General features: G+C 44.2%; 1 protein-coding gene across 1 annotated transcript; it reads right to left on the bottom strand.

The window, feature by feature from the left end:
• Positions 1 to 844: 844 nt before the first annotated feature.
• On the bottom strand, positions 845 to 27,075 carry ZNF671 (zinc finger protein 671). The gene is made up of 4 exons (XM_025848931.2): positions 26,811 to 27,075; positions 6,732 to 6,858; positions 5,864 to 5,986; positions 845 to 5,270 (listed from the first exon to the last, which is right to left on the bottom strand). Exons 1-4 carry the CDS (start codon positions 26,898 to 26,900, stop codon positions 4,063 to 4,065), a joined length of 1,548 nt encoding a protein of 515 aa, XP_025704716.1. The 5' UTR covers positions 26,901 to 27,075; the 3' UTR covers positions 845 to 4,062.
• Positions 27,076 to 27,855: the final 780 nt, after the last annotated feature.

Raw genomic sequence — 27,855 nt, forward strand, 5'->3', positions numbered from 1 at the left:
GGCCATGTCACCAATACCAATGAAAGCAGACTTGGGGTCCCTGCTGGAAGGTCATGAGACCCCATCACTCAGTCATAATCCTCTGCATTTCCTTGCCTGGTTATAATCAAAACAGGTTCTGAGAAGATTATAGAGCCCTCTTTTTTATTATCTTAATATTTTAAAAGTTTATTTTGACTAGGATAAATTGAATTTGTCCCAGTTCTTTGAACAGATTGCCAATTTCTTAGTGATCCACCAAAATTTTATTAACTATTCCATCTACCTTCTCCTTTTTAAAGATGTTACTTTTAATCAACCACCTGAACATCTTTATCTGATTTAGTTATTCTGAGAATTCCTCCATCTTTTATTTATAGTTATCTTTCTTCTGAATAATCCTTATCTCTTTTTTTTTTAAAGATTTTATTTATTTATTTGAGAGAGAGAGAATGAGAGATAGAGAGCATGAGAGGGAAGAGGGTCAGAGGGAGAAGCAGACTCCCTGCTGAGCAGGGAGCCCAATGCGGGACTCGATCCCGGGACTCCAGGATCATGACCTGAGCCGAAGGCAGTCGCTCAACCAACTGAGCCACCCAGGCGCTCAATCCTTATCTTTCCCCCAGTATAAAAACCCACTCAAGAGGGCGCCTGGGTGGCTCAGTTGGTTAAGCGACTGCCTTCGGCTCAGGTCATGATCCTGGAGTCCCGGGATCGAGTCCCGCATCGGGCTCTCTGCTCAGCAGGGAGTCTGCTTCTCCCTCTGACCCAACCTCCTCTCATGCTCTCTCTCTTTCTCTCATTCTCTCTCTCAAATAAATAAATAAAATCTTAAAAAAAATAAAAAATAAATAAATAAATAAAAACCCACTCAAGAGAGCTGAACAGAGATGCCTAACATCATGCCTCAATCATACTGTCTCCCCTTTTACCATGTCAATCAGCTGGCTCAGAGGGATGGCGATAGAAGGTATGGTTTCATACTGAATCACACGCTGTAATCTACACCTTTAAGAGCCTCTAGCTGCTTCTCCAATGCCTTTATTTTTACTAGAAGCGGGGGGGCGGGGGCAGCCAAGGAACCACATTCTTGGCTGACATCCCCTCAGCTTGTATCTGATTTGCAATCCATTCAGCATATGGACCTACAGACTCCAGTTCTCACTTATGTTTTCCTCCTGTTTCTGAGTGCAGCACTTGTACATAAGCAACGCAGGGATCCCATTACCAAAAATCCTTCCTCACCAGCCTCTTGTCTTCTTTTTTTCCTGTGCACTAAGTCATTTTTTTTTAAGTAGACTCCACACTCAATGTGGGGCTTGAATTCATGATCCTGAGATCAAGAATCACATGCTCTACAAACTGAGCCAGCCAGGCGCTCCCCTCTTAGTCATTATTATTTGAATTAAAATCAGGGGTTATATTAAATATCCCATCCTTATCACCAACTGCAAACATTTCACAAATATTGTAATTCAAAATACTTGCAAGACTTCACAGAACATACTCATGTGAGGTTTTCTTAAAAGCAAAGGACGTAACATAGCAAGAGAAAGAACTGCGGGGCCATATTGGGGGTCAAACATCCACGCAGCTTCCCAGATTCTTATTCACACACTCCTGTGATTCAGTCCCAGATTAAGCCACAAATATGTGAGTGATGAACCCTGGCTTCCAGAGAGTCAGAAGATTACAGTAGGAGTTTTTATGCCTTTCTGGTGACACAGTCAAGCCAGACTGTCTAACCATTATGCCAGTTGGAAACCATCAGCAACCAAACTGGGACTAGGTGTGGTCAGGAAATTTCTGGATATTAAACAACACATAATAAATCCCATGGCCCTTATCTCAGCAGAGTGTCAAAGACAGATACTCAGAAGCTCCTAGAAATAAAGCTAGAACTCTTTCAGTCCAATTTTAAGCTAATTCTATCTTAAGATGAAACAAATGCACAATATATCAAAATGTGGGGAATGCTGCTAACATAGTAATTACAGGGAAACTTATAAAATGACTAAATTAGAAGGGAGTTTTCAAACAAATAACAGTCCACCTTAAGAAAGTAGGAAAAAGACAAACTAAATCCTATAGGCAACCCTATTTACTCCGTCATCTCTCTCTCCTCGTGCCTTGGGAGTGGTCCTGCCTCAGTGGCAGCATAAATTGGCAACTCAGGAAAGCTGTTTCTATATGAGTCACCAAGAACACTGAGTAAGTCAGGGCGCCTGGGTGACTCAGTAAGTTGAGCGTCTGCCTTCAGCTCAGGTCAGGATCCCAGGGTCCTGGGATCGAGTCCCTCTTTGGGCTCCTTGCTCAGTAGGGAACCTGCTTCTTCCTCTGCCTGCCACTCCCCCTGCTTGTGCTCTCTCTCTCTCTCTGACAAATAAATAAAATCTTAAAAAAAAAATATTGGGTAAGTCACAAAAGCCACATCCCTGGAATCCCAGATCTCCCTTCTCTCAATCCATTTTCCTGCCAGCGCAGCAACAGTTCTGACTGAGGCATCTAGAGTCTAAGGGAACCCACAAATATTTAGGTTATTTGTCCTGGAAGTGATCTTGGCCACAGGAAACGGCTCTGGAACTCCTGAACATTTCTGTACTCTTCTCATCCTACTCAGCCATAATACGGGAATACTATGAGCAGGTGCCTTTCGTGGGGCATCTGTCTAGTGTGCTGCAATCTCTCTAACTCCGTATTAATCACACTTTGTGTCTGTGTCCATCATAGTTCCCACCTGGCTCCTGTGGTCTTCCAGCCAGTGACGTCTACCTACTGAATTCTGAATTCAGGGTCCTTGCCAGGTACTGGAGGCCAGTCTCCTCTTAATAGTGCTTGGGGATATGAAACATTCCATGGGGACAAGGGACTAAACTCATTCTGCTTCCAGATGCACTGGAGGTTGTCACAAAAACCTCCCCACATAGTTACTTATGGACCCACAAATTAAACTAGCACCCAGGCTGCATGACAGGTCTCACAAAGTTCCTAAGTCTTTCCCATAAGACCTTGGGTAGCAATGCAAAGTAGGCCAAACCTGGAGTGAGAGCTTTTCTCTGCCATCATCGTGTCCCCTCTGAGACATGAAAAACTGGGGACTCCCACAAACTTTATCCTTTCATGTTGGTAGAACACAACTGTGTCCTCAACACACAATGAGCAGAACCTTCCAGATTAAAAGTAGTTCAAAGAGGGGCACCTGCTTGGCTCATTCAGTTAAGCATCTGCCTTCAACTCGGGTCATGATTCCCAGGACCCTGAGATCGAGCAGGGAGCCTGCTTCTCCCTCTCCCTCTGTGCAGCCCCCCACCCCCGCTCGGGCTCTCTAATAAATAAATAAAATCTTAAAAAAATAAAAGTAGCTCAAAGAATAACCCCTTTATTATTGTACAAACATGAGTGAGGTGAGGCATGTGCTTCCAGGGCTGGAGGCCGTGAGACAATACACATCCACAATGAGCATCACACAAGATGAAAAAGTCCATGAAGATAAACCTTTGCAAGCTACCTGGAAAACCCATCTTGTGTGATTTTTTCCATGCTTAACCCAGACAAAAGGGAGGAAATGAGGCCCCCCATGGGCCATGGAGGCCAATCATGACTCCTTCTAGGGACTGTGGAGACAGCACAGGTCTACCTGCCTAAGCATGCTGGAGTGACTGACACACTGTGGGACTGACAGATGGTCATAGTGGGACGGCTTTTGCCACTGGCAAAGGGACTTGGCAGTTTACAATGTGCAACACAGCTCCTGATAGCACCTGACATACCAGGCACTCACAAGGAACCTCCCCAGTGCAGAAGTTCCTATGTCTGAGGTACCACTTTGGAATGATGGCTCCCTCACAAAGCCTACTCTCAGAGCTTCACTCTGGAGAGAGCTGTTAGGCTCAACAAGGAGATGGCACATTCCCTGTACTGCTGAGGCCTTTGTCCAGTGTGGATTTTCCAGTGCTGAATAAAGTTTGGTGCTTGGGGAAAGACTGTCCTATGTCTGCTGCACTCCTAATCACTGCTAGGAATTCTCAAATGGACAATAAGTTGGGGGCCTTGGCTAAAGGATTCCCCACATCTGCTGTGGTATTAAGGCTTTTCTCCAGTATGAATCTTCTGATGGAGAACAAGTGTGTGTTTGCGGTTAAACTCTTTCCCACATTTGCTGCACACGTAAGGCCGTTCTCCAGTATGAACTTTCCAGTGCCGAATAAGATTTGGCCTTTGGGTAAAGGCTTTCCCACATCTGCTGCACTCGTAAGGATTTTCTCCAGAGTGAACTTTCTGGTGCTGAATGAGTTTAGAGATGCAGCTAAAGGCTTTCCCACATCGGCTGCACTCATAATCACTGCTATGAATTCTCCAGTGTACATTAAGGTGGGAACTTTGGCTAAAGGCCTTCCCACACTCACTGCACTCATAAGGCCTTTCTCCAGTGTGAGTCCTCTGGTGCAGAACAAGTGTGTGTTTGCGGCTGAACTCTTTCCCACATGTGCTACATACATAAGGCCTTGCTCCTGTGTGAACTTCTTGGTGTCTAATGAGGTTAGACTTACTACTAAAGAATTTTCCACAATTACTGCACTGATAGAGTCTTTCACCCGTGTGAACTCGCCTGTGTTCAATCAGGCCAGAGATTTGTCTAAAGAATTTCCCACATTCACTGCACTCATAAGGCCTTTCTCCAGTGTGTATGGTCTCATGTTTAAAAAGGTCACAGCTTTGACTAAAGAATTTCCCACATTTGCTGCACTCATAAGGCCTTTCTCCAGTGTGGATTCTCCGGTGCCGAGTAAGTGTGTCTTTGCGGGTGAACAATTTCCCACATTCGATGCACTTGTGATGCCGCTGTCCAGGGTGAAGGGCTCCCCCAAGCCTGGTGTTCTTGTGGGACTTCATCCTAATGTGGGGGACCTGGTGCTGATGAAGGTCAGAGGTGGCTGTAAAGTCCCTTCTACCCTCACTGTGTGTATAGGTCTTCTCTGGCACATAGAATCTGCAGCTGTTCACCGAGTCCCTGCCCTCATCTCTTCTGAAGGATTTCTCTGCAGTGTGGTGCTGATGGACGTTTGCACTGAGCCAGAAGTGCTTCCAACAGGCCCCGCCCGTGTGTGGTTCCAACCTGGCTTCTCCCCCCTGGTATTCAGTCAGGTGTAAGATTTCTTTCAATATTGAGCCAGATATGTCACATGGCTGGGGCTTCAGACCTGCCACCGGAGTCCTGACTTGTGACCCTCCTTCTAAAGAAACACTCTGCTCAGGGGATGTAGCCTCATCCTCCACTGCACACCAACCACCTGAAAGCAGAGAAGTACCGTTGACATGCATGTGAGACTTCCAGGTAGGGGCAACCCCATCACTAATGTGTGTACGACACACCTGGGAATACCTCAGTGGGACTGTTTACAGGACAAGAGAGGTAGGGACAGGCTGAGGAAGGGGTTCAATGCGGACCAGGTCTCTGAAGGTCACTGAATGAAGGGAGCCTCCTGAGGACAAGTATATGTGGACAGAGAACAGAGAACAGCAAATGGCTTCCAGTAGGTATCTGGCTGTCGAGACAGGGCACGTGCAGGCCCAGGAAGACCCACTTACAAGTGTGTAGCTGGGGCTCAAGGGTTATTTAAGGATATGTGCGCATCTCATGACATGTTAAGTGTACGCCAAAGCTGCAGAACAATGCAGACCCAGCGGGGCGGCGGCGGGGGGGGCAGCCTGGGTGCCGGGCAGATGGAAGATGGCAAGGGGCTAGAAGGCATACAGGAGATAAGCTGCAATGTCAAGAATGGGGAAGGACGGGTGTCAAGGATGGCCACCAGCCTTGAAGCCGAACACTGGTGTGAAAAGTGAGTACCGCTAGGTTTGATGCCCTTCCCTCATATCCACTCACCAAGTCCAGGTCCCTTCTGAGCCTCTCTTTCTGAGACTGGGGTCATATCCACCTGGGCAGCCATCTGGGGGTCTTCCTTTTGCTCCAGTTGGGCGACTGAGTGTGATCTGGAGGATACAATGCCTAAGAGAGGCACAGGACAGGTGAGCAACCACTACTGGCCAGAGCAAGACATCCTATGACACTCCGTAAGTTAAAAAAAAAAAATTATTACCAAAAAAAAACCTCGTGGCGGGGGTGCCTGGGTGGCTCAGTTGGTTGAGCGTCTGACTCTTGGTTTCAGCTCAGGTCATGATCCCAGGGTCATGGGATTGAGCCCCGTGTTGGGCTCCATGCTCAGCACGGGGTCTGCTTGGGATTCTCTCCCTCTCCTGCCCCTCCCCCCACTCATGCTCTCTTTCTCGCTCTCTCTCTCTCTAATGAATAAATAAAATCTTTTAAAAATTAAAAAAAAAACCTTGAAGGAAGGTTTTAGAGGAACTGCACAAAGGTCCCCATAAGTAGTGACTATGTGAGTGCCTGTAACTCCTAGTACAATTAAGCCCCAGAAAATGTCCCCTAGCGAAAGGGAGCTGATCTTTAGGCACAGAGGTGCCATAATTCTGGACATTCACCAGCCCCCAAAATGACCAAGACTACGGGATCCACTGGGCAAACGACACCTTGTGACTCCCAAGCCCTTTGCTGCATGGCTTCAGGACTGGCTCACTAAGAGATGAGAACACTCCATACAGCACAAACCCAGCACTCACAGCACGAACTCCAGAAAACCGGGAAAGAAAGCAGTACCTATGATCTGACCATGGGCAGGACAGAGCAGTCCCTGGAGAAAAAGAGAAAGCAGATGGGATTGGCATGCAGACCTTACCCAGTGAGGCTAAAAGTGCAAAGTTTTCCAGCATCACATCCTGATATAAAAGTCTCTGAGAATCATCAAGGAGCATCCATTCTTCCCGGGAGAAGGACACAAACACATCCTCTGAGATCACACAGACCTGCAATGACATGGCCAACAAGGTCCAGGAAGTCTCTTGACTGAGTATCCTCACTCTGTCTACCCACAACAATGTCATGGTCACCCACTTCCCCACTTGCCAGCCAATCCCCCCGGGGGTGCCCTAAACCATGCCTCCTAGACATACGCCTGGGCTCCCTGTTCTCACAGAAGCCCCGAGTAACGGGGCTGCAGGACCATCAGTTCCCACTGACTCCTCTTGTGCACATCACTTCTCAGACCAGCCCTCCCTCACAGCTTCAGCTACCCATCACAACTCTTCTCACCCACACCACAGACAGCACACCAGACTCCTCACATGTCGCTCTGCACACAGCATGGAGAGAGCGCTTGGCAAAACCACCAGGATCCCATCCTGCCCCAAACCTCCAGTGGCCCCAAGTGCCAAAGGAAAGCCCCCATTCCTGCTTGGAGGCCTCCCAATCTGCACCTTTTCTTCAATCTCAGGCACCCAGGACTACAGGCATATTTCAGGTACCCTCAGCCTTCTTCCGGTTCTCCGCTGCACACTGTATTAGTTTCCTATAGCTGCTCTAACAAATCGTTACCAGCTCTGCGGCTTAAGTCAACACAAATTTTTCTTCTTACAGTTGTAAAGATTATAAATCCAAAATGGGCTTCACCAGGATAAAAACAAGAAGTGATCAGGATTGTGTTCCTTCTGGCAGTTCTACAAAAGAATCTGTTTCCTTCCCTTTCCCAGTTTCTGAAGACCTCCTGCATTCCTTGACTCTCTGCCCTTTCCTCCGTCTCAGAGCCAGCAATTACTATCACTCTGACCTCTGGTTACTTCCTGAAATCTTGGACTCCATCCTCCTGCGACCACACTGGGCCCACCGGATAATCTCTCCATGTTGTTAATATACTTAATTTAATCACACACATAAAGTCCCTTTTGCCACACGAGGTAACATATCCAGAGGCTCAAGGGATTAGAACATGCATGGCTTTGGGAAGCCATTATTTTCTCTCTTAGACACATGCTGTGCCCTCACAGTCCGACCCTCTCACCCCACCTAACCCTCTGAACACCCACTTGACAACAGACCTTCCGGGCTCAGGTGGTGGCCGCAGCATGTTCACACCTCTGAGTCATCTCTGCCTCCCCACCTCCCCTCTCGCAATGCACTGCAGCCCACAAAACAGGCCCAAGTAAAGTAAGGAAAACACAACCTGTTCTGCCCCCTTTACAGCAATCACTCTGACACAGCTCATCAATACTCCCTGGGACTATAGTCATAGCCTCCCCCTTGGTTCTCCTGTGGTGTGACCACATATAAACGTAAAATTCTTCCAGTTATAAAACAAATAAGTCATGGGGGTGAAAAGTATAACGTAAGAAATATAGTCAATAATACTGTAATAATTTGGTATAGTGACTAGACTCATCTTGCTGAGCATTTCATAATGTATTTAACTGTCAAATCACTATTGTGAAAATTAATACAAGGAAACCTCACTAAAATGGACTTGGGAGGTACGGGAAGGGGACCTGTCATATGCCCTACCGCTCACAGTCCTCTACAAATATGAGACAGACCTTGCGCATGGAAACTACTATCCCATCCCAGAAGGAGGAAAGGCTTTCCTCGCACATTCCCCAACAGCCCAGCCAATGAGAGAGGATCACAGCTCTCAGCCCAGCCCATAAGAAGCAACTATACTTCAAACTCCCAGTTTTCTTCAATGGACTTTTTGTTTTTAAGAGCCTTCCCAACTTCCACCTTCCCCTAATAAGCATATTCCTCTCCTTTGTTTGGGAAACTTGCCTATGGTTTTGCCATAACTTGCTTGACCAGGATTGCAGTTCTCTTGCGATTCCTAAATAAACCCATCTCTTGCTGGCAAAATAATTGGCAGTTTTATTTTTATGGTTGACACTATACTGTACACCTGAAACTAATATGTCAACTGGACTTCAACTAAAAATATTAAAATAAATAAAATTGTGTTAAAAAAATAAATGAATGAATACAAACATACATAAGTTTTCTGACCCACCACCTTTGCAACAACCAGCAGAAGCCAAACCACAACCACTGCAGCAACTGGACCAGGAGGGTCAAGACTCAGTAAAAACTTCCATCGTTCCTAACTTTTGCACCTGCTTCCAATTTGGGGCCAATCAGCTTTCCCACTCCCTTGCCTGCCTTTAAGCCTCAGCCAAATGCAAGTGATGGTACCAGCAAGCTCTGAATAAATAGCCTTTGCTTGTTCTCATTTGGGTGGCTTATTTTATTTCCACACACCCGCCTCCACCAGCACCCCAGCCCTTCACAATCTTCTCCACTCTGCAGTGAGGGAGCCTGCTGAGAGCGCTCCAAATTCCCTATGGCTCCCGCCACCCTCAGGACAGAGGTTGAGCTTACCATTTTAGGCTAGAATTCTCGCCCTCTGCTGCCTCCACCAGAAAGGAATGAGACCCATGGTGTGTTGAACACAGCTCAGCCTCACCTCCAAGCATCTCTACCTGCCTAGGATGGGTTTATCTCTCTGGGTCCTACTGGGGAATCTCTCCACATAACTGCTTGCTTGGACTGAGTCCATGTCCTCAGGGCGCAGAGACACAATTTCGGGGATGGAATAAAGGAACAAATATTCCATTTGGGGGAAGGTGAGCGCACAGCCATAAGCTTAGCAGTCCTCACTGAAGCCTGTAGATAAAACAAGAGTAGCAGCACGACGGCTGGAGATGGAGATGCTAGTGCTCCCCTTGGTCACTCTACACCCCTAGAAACCAACATACCACATAGAGGTATATTAATCTTACAGCACAGGCACAAGAAAAGCAGCAGCCAAAAGAGCCACCACAATGGCTGCCATTTTGGGCCTGGACCTTGTCACGGTGTCCCCGGTCTGTGAAGACCTCCACTCGTGGTGCAAGTGGACCGTGGGCTCTGTCCTCCTCTTTCATCCTCTCGTCTGGGGTGGGGGTGGGGCTCCTGAGTGTTGTGATCCTCCTCTGGAACCAGGTCACACTCACTGGCTTCACCCTGACATTTTGGTGCAAGTTCACCACCTCCTTCCTCGTCTTTCTGAATGCCATCAGTGGCCTTCACATCAAGAGCATCGCCCATCCCTAGAGCCAACCAAAGAAATTTCAGGACCCCCTCCTAAACCTGAGGACAGCAGGTTCTATAAGAAAGTGTGGGTCAAGATGGGACTTTTCCAGCATGTGAGCTCTGGTGGGGGTAGGGGTGGGACAATGCCCTTGACACTGCTGCCTCTTAACCAGTAACCTTTGTGTGGTGGGCCACAATCAGCCCAGTGGCCTTTGCTGCTGACATGTAGGGCCAGGGGCCAGAAGGGTGCCTCTGTTCCACCAGCTGCACAGGCTTAACCAAGTTATTAGGATGTTGATTTTAGAAGAAGTAACACATTTTAAAACCCTTTCCTTGAATCCTTCTTCCCAGGATGGGAATAGATTTGGAAGCAGCTTGGGTAACTGGTGCCCAGGCTGGCTGCACAGCTAAGTGCAGTTCACACCTGCTTCATTGACTGTGTGTTGGCATAGAGGCCGCAGAGTCCCTGGAGTCCACTGGGGTCGCCCAAAGTGGATCATTCTTGCAGCTAGGCATAAGCAGTCAGTGCCCATGACTCTTCCACAGCTCAAAAAGTCTCTGTGCACATTTCCCTGCTACAGCTTTGGTCATGTTAGGGAGACAGAATTTAGAATTCCCCTGATTTCTTGCACACAGGTTTTCATACCATTTGACTTAATTTGAACCCTGCCCTTTTGGGGGGGGGGTTCCATTATCTCTGAATAACCGTAGTTTCCAGCAGTCAGCTATCCCCTCTGCCTGTGGGAATCCTGCCTTAACTCTTTGAGCAAGTCTCCCAGGATGGCCCACCTGCCTTCCAATACACAGTCCTCTCTGAAAACAAACAAACAAAACAAAACAATATAGCCACCACAAAGAAGAGACTCTGGAAAACCTGCTGTGACTGAAGCACTGGCAGGAAGACTCCCTCTCCTGGGCCATCACTGGCCGGGAGCTGCCACCTCACGTTGCAGAGCCTTCTGGGTATTGTAGTAACCACAATTCCACAGGGCTCAGAAAGGAAGCCAGGGTGGTCAGAAGGTGGAAGGCAAAGGAATCATTTATTGAAAGCCTAAGGTATGCTGAGCTTGCCAGTTGCTCCCAAGCCACATTTTGCGCTTCATGCCTCCTCTTCAAGTCTCCAGCAGGTGGCCCATGCCCTAAGCATGAATGAACTGTCCCTGGGTATTTTGGAGGTTCAGGATTTGTATATCTCAGCCTCACCTTTCCTAATTGTTTTAAAGGTTTATTTACTTATCCGAGAGAGCGAAAAGAGAGAGAGAGAGAGAGAGCATGAGCAGGTGGAAGGGCAAAGGGAGAGAGAGAATCCACAAGCAGACTCCCGGCTGAGTGGGGAGCCAAACCTAGAGCTCAATCCCAGGACCCTGAGATCACGACCTAAGCCAAAACCAAGAGTCAGACGCTTAATCCACTGAGCCACCCAAGTGTGCCTCACCCCTCCTAATTCGGGACACGAGGAGAACAGTTTCACCTCCGTGATATAAAATGAAAAATGAAGACAAAACCTCCCTGGCAGACCTCTCTGATGATATTTAAATGTTCCTCACACATAACGCTCCATTTATTAAAATGGCAAGAAAAAACAGTACCTACATCTTGGTGATGTTATATATAAAGCACTAAAAATAAGGCACACAGTTAGCGCTGGATACGAACCTCATCACCACAAAACAGGGCTCTCACGTACCCACGTGGTAGAAGGTGAGTCCAGATTGCCTATTTGCAGAATTAAAGACAGTATCTATGAAAATTCAAATACACATACCCCAGACCAACAAGTAGCCTTAGCAAGAATGATTAAAAATTTTACAGGATGGCATAGTGTGTACAATCTGTGACATTCAAAATTATTCCAAGAAAAAAGTTATCAAACATACAGAATGCTTTTGTACATTTCGGGTAGCCCATTGCACAAAGGATATGTTTTTCTAAGCAAGATGATTAAGATTTACAATTTAAGAAATATTTTTTCCTTCGGACTAAATGGTAGCTAAAGGTGGACATCATTTCAAATTTTGTAGCACATTTCTTCTAGATCTTATGTTCAAATTCACAAACGCTGAACTTGAATTATAACCAATCACATAGCGTTTTGGGTTCAATTTGGCAATGGAATCTGGCAGATGGCATCTGACTTCAGAGCCTGAGCTCTAGAGGGAAGCTACCTGGGTTTGCAGCAAGTAATCCCATTAGTGATTATGGTTCCTTGGACAGGAAGCCTCACCTCTCTAAGCCTCCATTTCTTCATCGTTGACATGGGGGAAATAACAGTATCTAAAACACAGGGTGGTTGGGATTATTGCCTGGGGAACTACATGCTATTCTCTGGTCATTCTCCCAGCACTTCAAACCCTTCACAATGGAAGAAAGTGACCCCGGACCACCCACACCCTCTTAACCTGCACTCTTGATGCAGAGGGTCCCAGGTGTTCATCTCCTGTGGGAACCAGAAACTCACCCCCCAAACCTCTCCAACTGTCCTGAGGCAAACTGGGCCTCAGGTAGATCTCTCTATTCAATGGAAGCTCAGACTGAATTCCTGACTCGCACTCACCAGGTTCCATGTCCGAAAGGACAATATCCTTTAATACTGAAGACCAAAGGGGGTACTGTACACTTCTAGGGAGAAAAAATGAAGCCACTGAATTCTATGGAAAATATCATACCATTTATTTAGGACACCTTTAATTTCTCTCAGCAGAAGTGTTTGTAGGTTTCAACAATGAAGTTTCAGTAATATTCAGACAACAACTTTGTAGTTTTCAATATATGGAAATGAATGTTAATAAAAGAACTTAAACATACTTCATTATATTCATTCCTAAGACTTTTACTGATGCTATAGAACTGATCTGTAAAAACGTTATCAATTGTTGTGTTCTACACATTGTTGACATATAGACTACAGTTCACTCACAACTTTATCTACCTCCTATATGTGTATTTATACATTTATGTAAAAGGAGAGAACCTATACATAGCGCTGTTACATTCACTTATGCTAGTGATTTTTCTGCACAAATTGATATTTTTCTTCTTTAAGCTCTTACTATGTTAGATAACATTCTTTGTTTTTCTAATATTAAAGCAACCTGGCATCACTGGAATACATCTCTTTTGGTTTTGGTGTATAGTACATTTTATATACTGCTGAACGTTAACAACATAGTCTTAGTACTATCTGTGTCTATATTCATAAGGTTAGTTCTAGTAAAATTTTCAGATGACTTAGAATTGTCTTTACATTCTATTATGTGTTTGGTAAAGACAGTTGTACTTGGTATGAATTCCTAAATTTAAATGTGTTTGTATATATTTTCATAGGTCTGATAGCCACTTGGGTCCCCCCTTCCATTGACCACTCATATTTTGTCCATTTAGACTAGAGTCTTATTTCTTGCTCTGATTCATACTATTTCTTTGTATGGACTATGTGTTGATCCCTTCCTCATTTTAGACATTGGAGATATCCTCTCTCAACATTTTTCCTAAATTTCAGTATAATTAACAAAGTGTTATGTTAGTTTCATGTGGACAATGTAATGATTCAACAATTCTACACACTACTCAGAGCTCATCATAAATGTACTCTTAATCCCCTTCAGCTTTTCCACCCATCCCCCACCCACCTCCCATCTGGTAACCACATTTGTTCTCTATATTTAAGAGTCTTGTTTTCTGTTTCACTTTTTCCTCATTTGTCTGTTTTCTTTCTTAAATTCCACATACAATTGAAATCATATGGTATTTGTGTTTCTCTGACCAATGATCACTTAGCATTATACCCTCTAGATCCAACCACATTATCCCATGTGGCGAAGTTTCATTCTTTTTTATGGCTGAGTAACAGTCCTTTGGAGATGAATTATATATATCACCTTGCCAGCTTGCATTACCACCAACAGTGCACAAGGGATCCTTTCCAACACTTGTTTCTTGTGTTTTTGAATTTAGCCATTCTGACAGGTGTGATAGCTCAATGTGGTTTTGATTTTCATTTCCCTAATGATGAGTGATCTTGAGCATCTTTTGATGGGTCTGTTGGCCATTTGGATGTCTTCTTTGGAGAAATATCTGTTCATGTCTTCTGCCCATTTTTTAACTAAATTGTTTGGTTTTTGGTGCTGAGTTGTGTAAGTTCTTTATATATTTTAGATACTAACCCTTTATAGGATATATCATTTTTAAAGATTTTCTCCCATTCACTAGGTGGTCTTTTTGTTTGGTTGATTGTTTTCTTCACTCTCCAAAAACTTTTTTTTAAGATTTTATTTATTTATTTGACAGAGAGAGAGCCAGAGAGGGAACACAAGCAGGGGGAGTGGGAGAGGGAGAAGCAGGCTTCCCACCGAGCAGGGAGCCCGATGCGGGGCTCGATCCCAGGACCCTGAGATCATGACCTGAGCCGAAGGCAGCCGCTCAACCGAGCCACACAGGCGCCCCTCTGCAAAACCTTTTTATTTGGATGTAGTCCCAATATTTTATTTTTGTTTATATTTTGTTTCCCTTGGATTAGGAGAGATATTTAGAAAATGTTGCCATGGCCGGTCAGAGAAATTACTACCTGTGCTCTCTTCTAGGATTTTTATGGTTTCAGGTCTTCCACTTAGGTCTTTCATCCATTTTGAGTTTATTTTTGTGTATGGTGTTAAGAAAGTGATCCAGTTTCATTGTTTTGCATATAGCTGTCCAGTTTTCCCAACACCATTTATTGAAGAGACTTTCTCTTTGGATATTTTTGCTTCCTTTTTTTTTTAAATTTTTTATTGTTATGTTAATCACCATATATTACATCATTTGTTTTTGATGTAGTGTTCCATGATTCACTGTTTGTTTTTTGCTTCCTTTCTTGAAGATTAATTGACCATATAGTGGTGGGCTTATTTCTGAGCTCTCTGTTCCGTTCTATTGACCTATGTGTCTATTTTTCTGCCAGTACCATGTTTTGATTACTAGAGCTTTGTAGTATATCTTGAAATCTGGGATTGTGATACCTCCAGTTTTTTTCTTCTTTTTCAAGATTGCTTTGGCTACTTGGGGTCTTTTATAGTTCCATACAAATTTTAGGATTATTTGTTCTAGTTCTGTGAAAAATGTATTTTATTTTTTTAAAGATTTTAGTTATTTATTCGACAGAGAAAGACACAGTGAGAGAGGGAACACAAGCAGGTGGAGTGGGAGAGGGAGAAGCAGGCTCCCCGCAGAGCAGGGAGCCCGATGTGGCGCTCGATCCCAGGACCCTGGGATCATGACCTGAGCCGAAGGCAGACACTTAATGACTAAGCCAGGCGCCCTGTTGTTGGTATTTTAATAGGGACTGCATTAAATGTATAGACTGCTTTAGGTAAAAGGGACATTTTAACAATATTTATTCTCCCATTCCATGAGTATGGAATCTTTCTCTTTGTTTTAGTCATCTTTACTTTCTTTCATCAGTGTTTTATAGTTTTCATAGTACAGGTCTTTCACCTCCTTAAGTATATCCCTAGGCATTTTGTTATTTTTAGTGCAATTATAAATGTGATTGTTTTCTCTTTATGTTACTTCATTATTAGTGTATGAAAATGTAATGGATTTGTATCCTGTGAACTTACTGAATTCATTTATCAGTTTAGTAGTTTTTTGGAGGAATCTTTTGGGTTTTCTATATAAAGTATCATATCCTCTGCGAATAGTGAAAGTTTTACTTCTTCCTTACCAATTTGGCTGCCTTTTATTTCTTGTTGTTGTCTGACTGCTTTGGTTAGGGCTTCCAATACTATGATGAATAAAAGTGGTGACAGTGGACATCCTTGTCTTGCTCATGATCTTAGGGGTAAAGCTCCCAGTTTTTCACCATTGAGTATGTTAGCTGTGGGTTTTCCATATATGGCCTTTATCATGTTGAAGTGTATTTCTTCTAAATCTACTTTGTTGAGGGTTTTTGAGTGGATGTTGTATTTTGTCAAATGCTTTTTCTACATCTATTCAAAGGATCGTGTGGTTTTTATCCTATCTCTTGCTGATATGATGTATCAGATTGATTTGCAAATATTGAACCACCTTGCATCCCAGGAATAAATCCCATTTGATCATGGTCAATGATTTTTTGAATGTTTCGTTGGATTCAGTTTGCTAGCATTTTCTTAAGAATTTTTGCACCTATGTTCAGAAATATTGTAGTTTTTTGTTTTTTGTTTTGGAATGTCTTTATCTGGTTTGGGTACCAGAGTAATACTAGCCTTGTAAAATAAATCTGGAAGCTTTCCTTCCTCTTTTTTTTTTTTTCTTTTTCTTTTTTGAATAGTTTGAGAAGAGTAAGTATTAACTTTTCTTTCAGTGTTTGGTAGAATTCACCAGAGAAGCCATCTCTGACCCTAGACTTTTGTTTGTTGGGAGATTTTTTTAAAAAAGATTTTATTTATTTATTTGACAAAGAGAGACAGAGAGAGAAAGAGCACAAGCAGGGGGAGTGGCAGGCAGAGGGAGAGGGAGAAGCAGGCTTCCCCACTGAGCAAGGAGCCCAACATGGGGCCTGATCCTGGAATCCTGGGATCACGACCAGAGCCACCCAGGCACACCTGCTGGGAGATTTTTTTTTTTAATTTTATTTATTTATTCATGACAGACAGAGGGAGAGAGAGAGGGGGAGAGAGAGAGAAGCAGAGGGAGAAGCAGGCTCCCAAGGAGCAGGGAGCCCGATGCGGGACTCGATCCCAGGACCCTGGGATCATGACTTGAGCCGAAGGCAGACGCTTAACCATCTGAGCCACCCAGGTGCCCTGTTGGGAGATTTTTGATTACTGACTCAGTTTTATTGCTGGTAATCAGAGGGTTCAAATTTTCTTTCTTCCTGATTCAGTTTTGGGAGGTTGTATGATTTTAGTAATTTATCCATTTCCTCTAGATTATCCAATTTGTTAGCATATAATATCACATTCCTATAATCTTTTGTATTTCTGTGGTGTTGGTTGTTATTTCTCCTCTTTCATTTTTGATTCTAAGTCCTCTTTTTAATTTTTAATTTGATTTTTGATCAGTGTAGCTAAAGGTTTATCAGTTCTGTTCGTCTTTTCAAAGCAGCAGCTCCTGATTTCATTGATCTGTTCTATTTTTAATTTCTATTGTATTCCTGCTCTAATTTTTATCATTTCTTTTCTTCTACTGGTTTGGGGTTCCATTTGTTCTTTTTCTAGCTCCTTTAGGTGTAAGGTTAGGTTGTTTGAGATTTTTCTTGCTGCCTGAGGTAGGCCTGTATTGCTATAAAATTCCCAGTTAGGACGGCTTTTGCTGCATCTCAAAGATTTTGGACTGTTGTGTTTTCATTTTCTTTTTTTTTTTTAAAGATTTATTTATTTATTTGAGAGAGAGAATGAGATAGAAAGAGAGAGATCATGAGATGGGGGAAGGTCAGAGGAGAAGCAGACTCCCCGCTGAGCAGGGAGCCTGATGTGGGACTCGATCCTGGGACTCCAGGATCATGACCTGAGCCGAAGGCAGTCACTTAACCAACTGAGCCACCCAGGCGCCCCAGACTGTTGTTTTCATTTTCATTTGTCTTCATGTATTTTGTTATTTCTTTGATTTCTTGGTTGAATAACATTGTTTAGTAGGGTGTTATTTAACCTCCATGTATATGTTTTTTTTTTTTTTAAAGATTTCATTTATTCATCTGAGAGAGAGAAACAGAGAGAGCACAAGCAGGGGGGAGAGGCAGAGGGAGAGGGAGAAGCAGACTCCTTGCTAAGCTGGGAGCCTGATGTGGGGCTCAGTCCCAGGATGTGGAGATCATGACCTGAGTCGAAGGCAGACGCTCAACAATCTGAGCCACCATTTGTGGCTTTACAGATTTTTTCTGAATTTGTGTTCTTGTATTTGTCTTCTTTACAAGTTTTTTCTTGTGATTTATTTCTAGTTTCATAGCACTGTGGTCAGAAAAGATGCATGGTATGACTTTAATCTTTTTGAATTCGTTGAGACTTGTTTTGTAGCCTAGCATGATCTATTCCGGATAACGTTCCACATGCAATTGAGCAGAATGTATATTCTGTTGTTTCCGAATGGAATGTTCTGAATATATGTTAGATGTATCTGGTCCAACGTGTCATTCAATGTCACTGTTTCCTTGTTGACTTTGTTTGGATGATCTGTCCATCGATGTAATTAGGGTGTTAATGTCCCCTACTATTATTATATTACTATCAATTACTCCCTTGGTAATTAGCTGCTTTATGTATATGAGTGTTCACATGTTGGGTTCATAATTAATTAAAATAATTATATCTTCTTGTTGGATTGTTCTCTTTATAATTACACAGTGCCCTTCTTTCTCTCATTACAGACTTTGTTTTATTTTTTTAAGATTTTATTTATTTATTTGAGAGAGAGAGAATGAGAGATAGAGAGCACGAGAGGGAAGAGGGTCAGAGGGAGAAGCAGACTCCCTGCTGAACAGGGAGCCCGATGTGGGCCTCGATCCCGGGACTCCAGGATCATGACCTGAGCCGAAGGCAGTCGCTCAACCAACTGAGCCACCCAGGCGCCCACAGACTTTGTTTTAAAGCCTATTTTGTCCAACGTAAGTATTGGTACCCTGGCTTTCTTTTCATTTCCATTTATACAATGAATGCTTTTCCATCCCTTCCCTTTCAATCTGCATGGATTTGGGGGTCATAAATGAGTCTCTTGTAGGCAGTATATAGATGGGTCTTGCTTTTTTACCCAATCCATCACCCTATGTCTTTTGATTGAAGCATATGGTCCATTTACATTCAAAGTAATTGTTGATATGTATGTACTTATTGCCATTTTGTTTCTTGTTTTGTGATTATTTTTGTAGTTCTTCTCTGTTCCTTTCTTCCTTTGCCTTCTGCTCTGTTTTCTGGCTTTTCTTTAGCGATACACTCAGATTTCTCCCCCGTCCCTTTTTTGCATACCTATTACTGGTTTTTGATTTGTGGTTTCCATTAGATTTGTATATAATATCTTATGCATATAACAGTCTATATTAAGCTGATACTCACAAGTTTGAACCCATTCTTTAATCCTCTTCCTCCACCCCACATTTTAAGTCTATGGTGTTGTACTTTATATCCTTTTGTGAATCCCTCTACTGATTTTTATAGATATATTTAATTTTACTGCTTTTGATCTTCCTAATTTTCTTACTCCTGTTTATAGTCTTTCCTTTCCGCTTAAAGAGTCCCCTTTAACATTTCTTCTAGGGCTGATTTATTGGTCGTGAATAATTCCTTATGAGGAAAAGGTTCTGTAGTTCCCTGCAGTGCAATGTTACCTTTTCACCAGAACCTGGTGCTTTAGCGGTGTCCCCTATGTGTGTATGGGCACTCTACCATTGTGGCTGAGCCACTTTTGCCTTCAGTTCAGTAATCTGCAGTGGCTCTCTGCCTGTTGTGGGCAAGGTTTGGTCCCTGTGTTGTTAATGGGGCAGTCTGGGGCCACCCTGGGCTTGAGTTGAGTCAAATCAGGCATTTGCCAGAGCTGTAGTCACACTGAACAGCAGGACACTCTGTGTTGTCCTGAGAGGCTTTCATTGGTTGGCGTAGCCTGCAATCAGCCCAAATGTCTGCCCCCAACCCAGCGCTGGGGCCGCAAACTGTTGTGTATGCTTACCTTCCCTTCTCCCCAGGACAGAAGTCACTTTGCAGTGGTGCTAGCCCCTGTCCAGACTGCCTGCACACTGCTACGCTTGTGGCACCTCTTTTGATAAGAGTCCTGTAGAAGGGGTGTTGGAGGGGTGGGTCTGCTGTAGAACGTGAGCATGCTAGCAAGGTCTCTGCTGTTCTGCTTGTGGGAGAGGAACTGAAGTCACTTTAGAGAACTCCTGCAGAGTAGCGTCCAGGAGAGCATGACACATATGGTATTAGCTGCGTTTTCACTGGTCTGCTGTGGCAGGGGACCTACAGCCACTTTGGATGGACTCGTGAGGCTGGATTAGAGAGGGTGGGGCGTGCCAATGGCAAGCTAGGTGAAGAGAGTTCATTCTGCAATGGTTCCTGCAGGTGTCCATGTATCTAGCCTAGGGGTACAGGGGAAGGAAATGGCATCTGACATTTTTTTTTTTTAGATCCAGCACATGTTTTGAAACCAGCAAATAAATCTCCTTTCAGTATATATCAGGCATTTTTCCCAAAACTGCTGCATCTATGCTGTATCTCAGTGGGGCTGTTTTTATGCTGTCTCTTTAAGGTCAGGGACTCAGTTTCCTATCACCCTCCAAGCCACCGATTTTTAAAGTTCCAGGTGTTAGGCAACCCTGATTTTAAGAACTCAAGAAGTTAAGCCCTTCTGGTTTTCAAAGCCAAATATTATGGGTATTAGTTTTCCCAGTGTGGGTTCCTGGTGCCCTGGGTGCCTGGTATCGGGTCTGCTCCTCTCCCTTCTCTGTGCCAACAGTGTCCTTCCCTTCCACAGATAGTCTTGTAGGTCAGTTTGGTTCCCTATCATGTCTCTGCCTTGTGGGAGAGGATGTGGCCTCTTCTCCACATTTACCTGCGCAGAGTCTGTTCTACCAGTCTCTGGGTCATTTTCTGGTTTATTTACACTGAAGTGTACATTACCTAGGAGTATCCATGGGACAAGGTGACCTTACGATCCTCCTACTCTGCCATCTTTTTTTTTTTAAAGATTTTATTTATTTATTTGAGAGAGAGAATGAGAGACAGAGAGCATGAGAGGGAAGAGGGTCAGAGGGAGAAGCAGACCCCCTGCTGAGCAGGGAGCCCGATGTGGGACTCGATCCCGGGACTCCAGGATCATGACCTGAGCCGAAGGCAGTTGCTTAACCAACTGAGCCACCCAGGCGCCCTCCTACTCTGCCATCTTCCCCAAAAGAAAAACCTCTCTCAATCTTTCTTAACTCTAAATTTTGGCTGCCATGAGCTTTATGAAATAGAAGTCTTGAATTCTAATAGCAATCTTTATCCATTTTCCATATATTTTATTTTTTAATGCTATATTTAAATCATCCTTGCCTATTTTACAAAATTATGCTCCCAGTTTATCTTCTATTGGTTTCCCTTATGTCTTCTTTTACTTTTTGATAAGTGTTCTGTAAAATTTAAATGTCTGTGGTTTTTATGTTTTAGAGAATACATTCTATATTAATTTGATTTTAAAACTTACTGAAATTTATTTTATGTCCCAGCATATAGTTTATCTTGGTGAATATTCCATGTGTAGTTGAAAAGAATGTGCATTCTGCTGTAATATGGAGCAATGTTTTAGGCATATTTATTGAATCAAGTTAGCTGATGATATTGGTGGTGTCTTCTATATCCTTACTGTTTTTGTGTCTATTCTATTAATTATTAAAATCATTTGGGGGGGCTGCTGGCTGGCTCAGTTGGTAGACCACACGACCCTTGATCTCAGGGTTTTGAGTTCAAGCCCACTTTGGATGTGGAGATTACTTAAAAGAATAATAAAATTAAGGGGCACCTGGGTGACACAGTCAGTTAAGCCTCTGACTCTTGGTTTCCATTCAGGTCGTGAACTCGGGGTCAAGGGATCAAGCCCCAAGTCAGGCTCCATACTCAGCACAGTTTGCTTGAGATTCTCTCTCCCTCTATCTCTCCCACTTGTGTGTGCTTTCTCTCTCTACCCCCCAAATAAATCTTTTTTTTTTTTAAAGATTATTTATTTATTTGACAGAGAGAGAGAGAGAGACAGCAAGAGAGGGAACACAAGCAGGGGGAGTGGAAGAGGGAGAAGCAGGCTTCTGCGGAGCAGGGAGCCCAATGTGGAGCTCGATCGTGACCTGAGCCGAAGGTGGACGCTTAACGACTGAGCCACCCAGGCGCCCCTCAAATAAATCTTTAGAAAAAAAGTTAAAATAGAAAAAATATTTTAAAAGAACTTTTGAAGGCTTATTCTTATGTACAAATATTTAGCATTCTTACATTTTCTTGATTAAATTACTTATCTAATATTTTAAATGTCCCTATGTTATCTTTGGTAATATTACTTTCTGAAGCTGACAATTTCTCATATTAATATTATCACTCCAACCCTCTTATTAGTATTTTTGTCTTACTTCATTCCATTCTTCTTTTTAGTTTTTCTCTATTTTTGTAATGAAGGATCATTTATTAGACTGTATAAAGTTTGCGTATACATTTAATAGTCTGACAATCTTTTTTTATAATTCAAATATATAAAATATTTAAAGTAAAAAACTGAAAAGAATTGTGGGTACCAAATGTATAAATTACTTGCTCTTGCCTATTCTCTCAGAAAGGGATAAATCAAACAAGATTAAGCATATAGGTGATATTAAGATGATAGGGCGCCTGGGTGGCTCAGTCATTAAGCGTCTGCCTTCGGCTCGGGTCATGATCCCAGGGTCCTGGGATCAAGTCCCACAGTGGGCTCCCTGCTCAGCGGGAGGCCTGCTTCTCCCCCTCCCACTCTCCCTGCTTGTGTTCCTGCTCTTGCTGTCTCTCTCTGTCAAATAAATAGGTGGAATCTTTAAAAAAAAAAAAAAAGAATATAATATTCAAAAAAAGAATGTAAAATTTACAAGATATTCATCTTGGTTTTATATCACTGAACTTTTAAACACTTACATTCACTAAGGCAAAAATAAAGTCACAATACAGATTAAGTTTTCTGAATTCTCTATGAACATAGATATAGTTATTTATTAGGTCAATGTGATACTGTGATTCACAAGAAGTATGTATTTGATCTTTGTCCCTGTTTCTGGCACAGAGCTCCTAAAACCGTTGGTATTTCCTAAGTGATGAGAGAAAAGATTTCTTAATGAAGTGACTTTGGGAAGGCATCTAAGGATGAGGGCTGGTTGCCAGGAGAACCAACCACATGATTGGAGGGTTGGAACTTTTAGTCCTACCCCCAGACCTCTGGAGAGAGCTGATGGTTGGAGACTGAGTTTAATCAATCACTAATTGCTGAGGATTTAATCAATCATGCCCATATAATGAAGCCTCCACAAAACCCCAAAAGGACAGGGTTCAGAGAGCTTCTGGGTTGGTGAACAAGTGGAGATTCAGGGAGAGCAGTGTATCAGGAGAGGGTACGGAAGCTCTGTGCCCCTTCCCCACGCCTTGCCCTATGCATCTCTTCATATGGCTGTTTCTGAATTATATCCTTTTATAATAAATCATTAATCTATTAAGTAAAATGTTTCCCTGAGTTCTGTGAGCCACTCTAGTATATTAATCAAACCCAAGGGGGGGGTCATTGGAACCTCCAATTTATAGCCAGTTGGGTCAGAAACACAGGTGATAGCATGGATGTGTGACTGGTGTCTGACAGGGGAAGGGCAGACAGTCTTACAGGACTAAACCCTTAACCTGTGAGATCTCACAGTATTTCCTGCCAAATAGTGTCAGATTTGAATTGAACTGTAGGATACCCAGGTGGGTCAGAGAATTGCAACTTGGTGTGGTTAAACCCACCCCTTCACACTGGAATTGGTGTGGTCATAATCTTTTTTTTTTTTTTTTAAGATTTTATTTATTTGGCAGAGAGAGGGAGAGAGAGCGCATGCACACAAACAAGGGGAGCAGCAGAGGAAAAGGGAGAAGCAGGCTCTCCGCTGAGCAGGGAGTCCATGTGGGGCTTGATCCCATGACCTGAACCCAAGGCAAATGCTTAACCAACTGAGGCACCCACGCAACCCTGGTGTGGTCATAATCTTAAACAGACCTTCACAAATAGGGTTCCATAAGAGAACTGGTTCCTACATAAAATAATTTCAGTGAATATTGTCTTAAAAACCTCATGGAAGGGGATGCCTGGGTGGCTCAATCAGTTAAGCGTCTGCCCTGGGCTCAGGTCATGATCCCAGGGTCCTGGGATGGAGTCCCACATTGGCCTCCTTGCTCAGTGGGGAGCATGCTTCTCTCTCTGCCTGCTGCTCCCCCTGCTTATGTGTGCTCTCTCTCTTTCTGACAAATAAGTAAATAAATCTTCAAAACAAAACAAAACAAAAACCATGGAAGGTACATGCCTAGGACCAGTCTAAATGCATGGAAGAAAAATCAATTCATTATCTACAATGGATTCTTCAGGACATTAATGTTTAATTCTCTTATAAAATCAGACAGAGGATACAAAGTGAGAATAATCTAGAAATTTAGATAATGCAAACTTTTTTCCCTGGCTGTTTTGCAGTTCAAGAAGGAAACCAGAATATATTATTTTCTTTTTTATTTTATTTTATTTTATTTATTTATTTGACAGAGAGAGACAGCCAGAGAGAGAACACAAGCTGGGGGAGTGGGAGAGGGAGAAGCAGGCTTCCCGCGGAGCAGGGAGCCCGATGTGGGGCTCGATCCCAGGACCCTGGGATCATGACCTGAGCCGAAGGCAGACGCTTAATGACTGAACCACCCAGGCGCCCCAGAATATATTATTTTCAAAATAATTATCAAATTATATTATCAAAAATTATTTTGAGCTGAAGGCAATTAAGAAACAGCAGAGAAAAATCTCCCTTTTCTGCCCAAAAGCAGGATATAAATTCTCCATTTACTGGATCTAGATCCTTACCAGCCCAGAGTCTGGCACCAAAGGAATCTGCAAACAAATCATACATTAGTTTCCTCCAATGTGTTTACCTTCCCACAGTCTGCTGCCCTTGGAAGTCTAACACTCCTGTCATTTCTCTGCGAATTTATTGTTCTTTGTTGAAACGCTATATCAACTGGAACCCTGAACCACCATTTTGAGTTACTTTTGATTTAGGTTTCTCCCACCTGTGCTGCACACATCAATAAACTATTTTTCGCTTGTTAATCTATTTCTTGAGTCCCAGCCAATAATGTATAAACCTGTCTTGTACACTGAAACTAATGTAATTTTGTGTGTCAATATACTTCAATTAAAAAAGAAAAAAAAGAGGGGCGGCTGGGTGGCTCAGTTGGTTAAGCGGCTGCTTTCGGCTCAGGTCATGATACCAAGGTCCTGGCATCGAGCCCCGCATCCGGCTCCCTGCTCAGCGGGAAGCCTGCTTCTCCCTCTCACACTCCCCCTGCTTGTGTTCCCTCTCTTGCTGTGTCTCTGTCAAATAAATAAAATCTTAAAAAAAAAAGAGTCCAAGCTAAGATGGTTACAGGTGGAGTTCTGCCTCCACTATACTCATAAAAATCACATCTAGGGCATGTGAGCAGAAACATCTCTTGTGTTGGAACAACTTGTATTAGGGGAATGCTTTGGTAGGAACTTCCTGTGAGGCAAGATGACCCCAGTGAGTCTGTCCATGGAAAACTTTAGTCAAAGACATAAAGAGGCTGAGACAATCTATCATATGGTATTGAGGTATTTTAAGTCTCTGGCAAGACTGAGTGACGTGAAATCACTCCAAGCACTGGAGGCGCTTTTCAATGTGTGTTTCTTTTAGGACAGGCTGTTCAAAAGTGAGGGTGAGGTCATCAGACTGTAGCCATTCTACAGAACCCCAACCTTGGTGGGTCACCATGCCATGCCAGGATCCTCATGCCCTACAGCCTTCTCTTCATGCAGACACTGGCCAGAACCCTTTCAAATGACAGGGCTCCTTCCTTCTGGTGCAGAGTGTCAGGAATGCCCACGCTTTTTCCCCTACTCCGTCTTGCCCTCCAGCGACAGTCCTCCCCTTTCACACCAGGGACCATTTAAAATAACATACTTAGGGCGCCTGGGTGGCTCAGCTGGTTAAGCAACTGCCTTCGGCTCAGGTCATGATCCTGGAGTCCTGGGATCGAGTCCCGCATCGGGCTCCCCGCTCAGCGGGGAGTCTGCTTCTCCCTCTGACCCTCTTCCCTCTCGTGCTATCTCTCATTCTCTCTCTCTCAAATCAATAAATAAAATCTTTAAAAATAAAAATAAAAAAATAAAATAAAATAACATACTTAAGGGGCACCTAGCTGGCTCCGTCAGTGGCGGACACGACTCTTAATCTTGGGGTTGTAAGCTCCAGCCCTATGTTGGGTGTAGAGATTACTTAAAAATCTTTCAAAATAAAAATAAATAAAATAAAACAACATACCTAAGACTGCTACCCCTAAATCTCATCTCCAGGCCCTGACCTTGTCCAGACCACTATTCTCACCCTGTGGATATCTCCAACCCAGCCGGTTCTCCCAGGACCCTACACCTTCCATCCCAGATCCCATATGACACCTCTAAGCCCAGACATCTCAGAATCAACCATGTCCAAAATTCAACTTAGGATCCCTCCGAAACCTCCCTACACTGACTTCACGATTTCCACTTTCAAGACGTCCATGAAAAACAAGAGAACAGCAAAAATTAAAGACGTGGTTTTTCACTCCTTACTTTCAATCACACCCACATCTGATGCAGCAGTAACTACGCTGGTTCTATCCACCCAGAATCTGACCACTTCCCTCTCTTCCGGCACCACTCTGGTTCACCCAGCATCAACACCCTCGGCAGTCCGCCGCACTAGCCGACTTACCGGTCTCCAAGAACCCACATTCACAGTCCACGCCCAGCCTAATCTGTTTTGCTCTGCGGAAAAATGTGGCTACTGTTTTAGTCCCCACTCACATTAAGTCCTGCTTCTATTCAAAACCCCTATAGCTCCCAGAGTCCTCACAATGAGTACTTCTTCTCAGGAAAGGCGCGACCCCGCCTCACGCGCTGTCCCCTGCGGGCAGCCTCCTCCCGCCTCAGGCCCCCTCCGGCCTCCCTCCAGCCTCCTCCCGCCTCAGGCCCCCTCCGGCCTCCCTCCAGCCTCCTCCCGCCTCAGGCCCCCCGGCCCGGAGCCCGCTCCTCAAGCCAGCACGCCGGCGCTCGCACACGGGGGCCCCGCCCACCGCCGCCTCCCCGTCCGACACCCGGCCGTGGCTCGAGCCTTTAGGGTCTGGGTGGGGGGAGGGTCCGGGGGACGAGCGTTTACCTGAGCCCGGTCCCCGGGCGCGGCCGCAGCCATCGGACTCGGTGTGCGCAGCGGGGCCCGGAGCGGCCCGGGTCTAGGACGGGGACGCATACACGGCCTTCCCAAGTCTCGCCGCGGCTGCGGGGCCACGGTGGGCGTCGCTAACGCCGAGCCTCCGACTAGTCTCTGTGAAACGGGGGCGACCCCTCCACCTCCGGCCTAACAGAGCAATCGAAAGCCCCGGCTTCGGTAGATCCTAGCAAAAAGCGACAAAATGTCCAATGCTAAGAAGACACCGGAAGTCCCGCCCAGCCGCCTTTCGCACTCCTGGAAACGCCCCTCTCTCGGGCCTTCATTGGACTGCGGCGCTTAGGCTTCTGGGTAATGTAGTTCTCTATGAGCCATAGGTCCAGGTAAGTGGCTCTGGGCGGAGGTTCCTGGGAAAAGCAAAGGACCACCGCGAAGGGCGTGGTCAATGCTTCCCGGTACTCCTCGAGGATGGGGTGGGACTTCTCTCCTCATCAGGCACCCGCATCCAGATTTCATGAAGTGTACTCTGGACCAATCACAGATATGTTTATAGACATATTATTTCTTATGTTCCCCAAAACCACAAAATCAAATGGACACACACCACCACTAAGTCTCTCTCCGTCTACTCATATCTGGGAGCTAATAACTATTACCTCGCTGGTTTTTAAATACATATAGAACGAAGGTTTAAGATCAGTTTTGCGAATTTAAGTTCTGGTTAGGGACAAGAGAGAAAAGACTCCAGACAGGACTACGGAGTGGAAGAAAAAAAAGGGATGTTGAGTACCCATGAAGTCAGTGGACAAATTTCCTCAGAAAACTTCTCTAGCTTGTATAATCAGTGATTGTATCAACCCAGCGAGGGACACTTTTTTTTTTCCAGATAATATTTCTTACTCCATATCCTAAGATATACAGAATTGCTTTTAAGATCTGAGACGGGTCCGAAAAGGATCACAACCATTTGAATGTCATTTCCTTACTGGACAGTGTCTGTCATTGTCACATGTTTGGGACACCATGAGGTCATGTC

This window comes from Callorhinus ursinus, unplaced genomic scaffold, assembly GCF_003265705.2.
Source record: "Callorhinus ursinus isolate GAN/ISIS: 27379988/994484 unplaced genomic scaffold, GSC_fseal_2.0 scaffold100, whole genome shotgun sequence".
Classification (NCBI taxonomy): domain Eukaryota; kingdom Metazoa; phylum Chordata; class Mammalia; order Carnivora; family Otariidae; genus Callorhinus; species Callorhinus ursinus.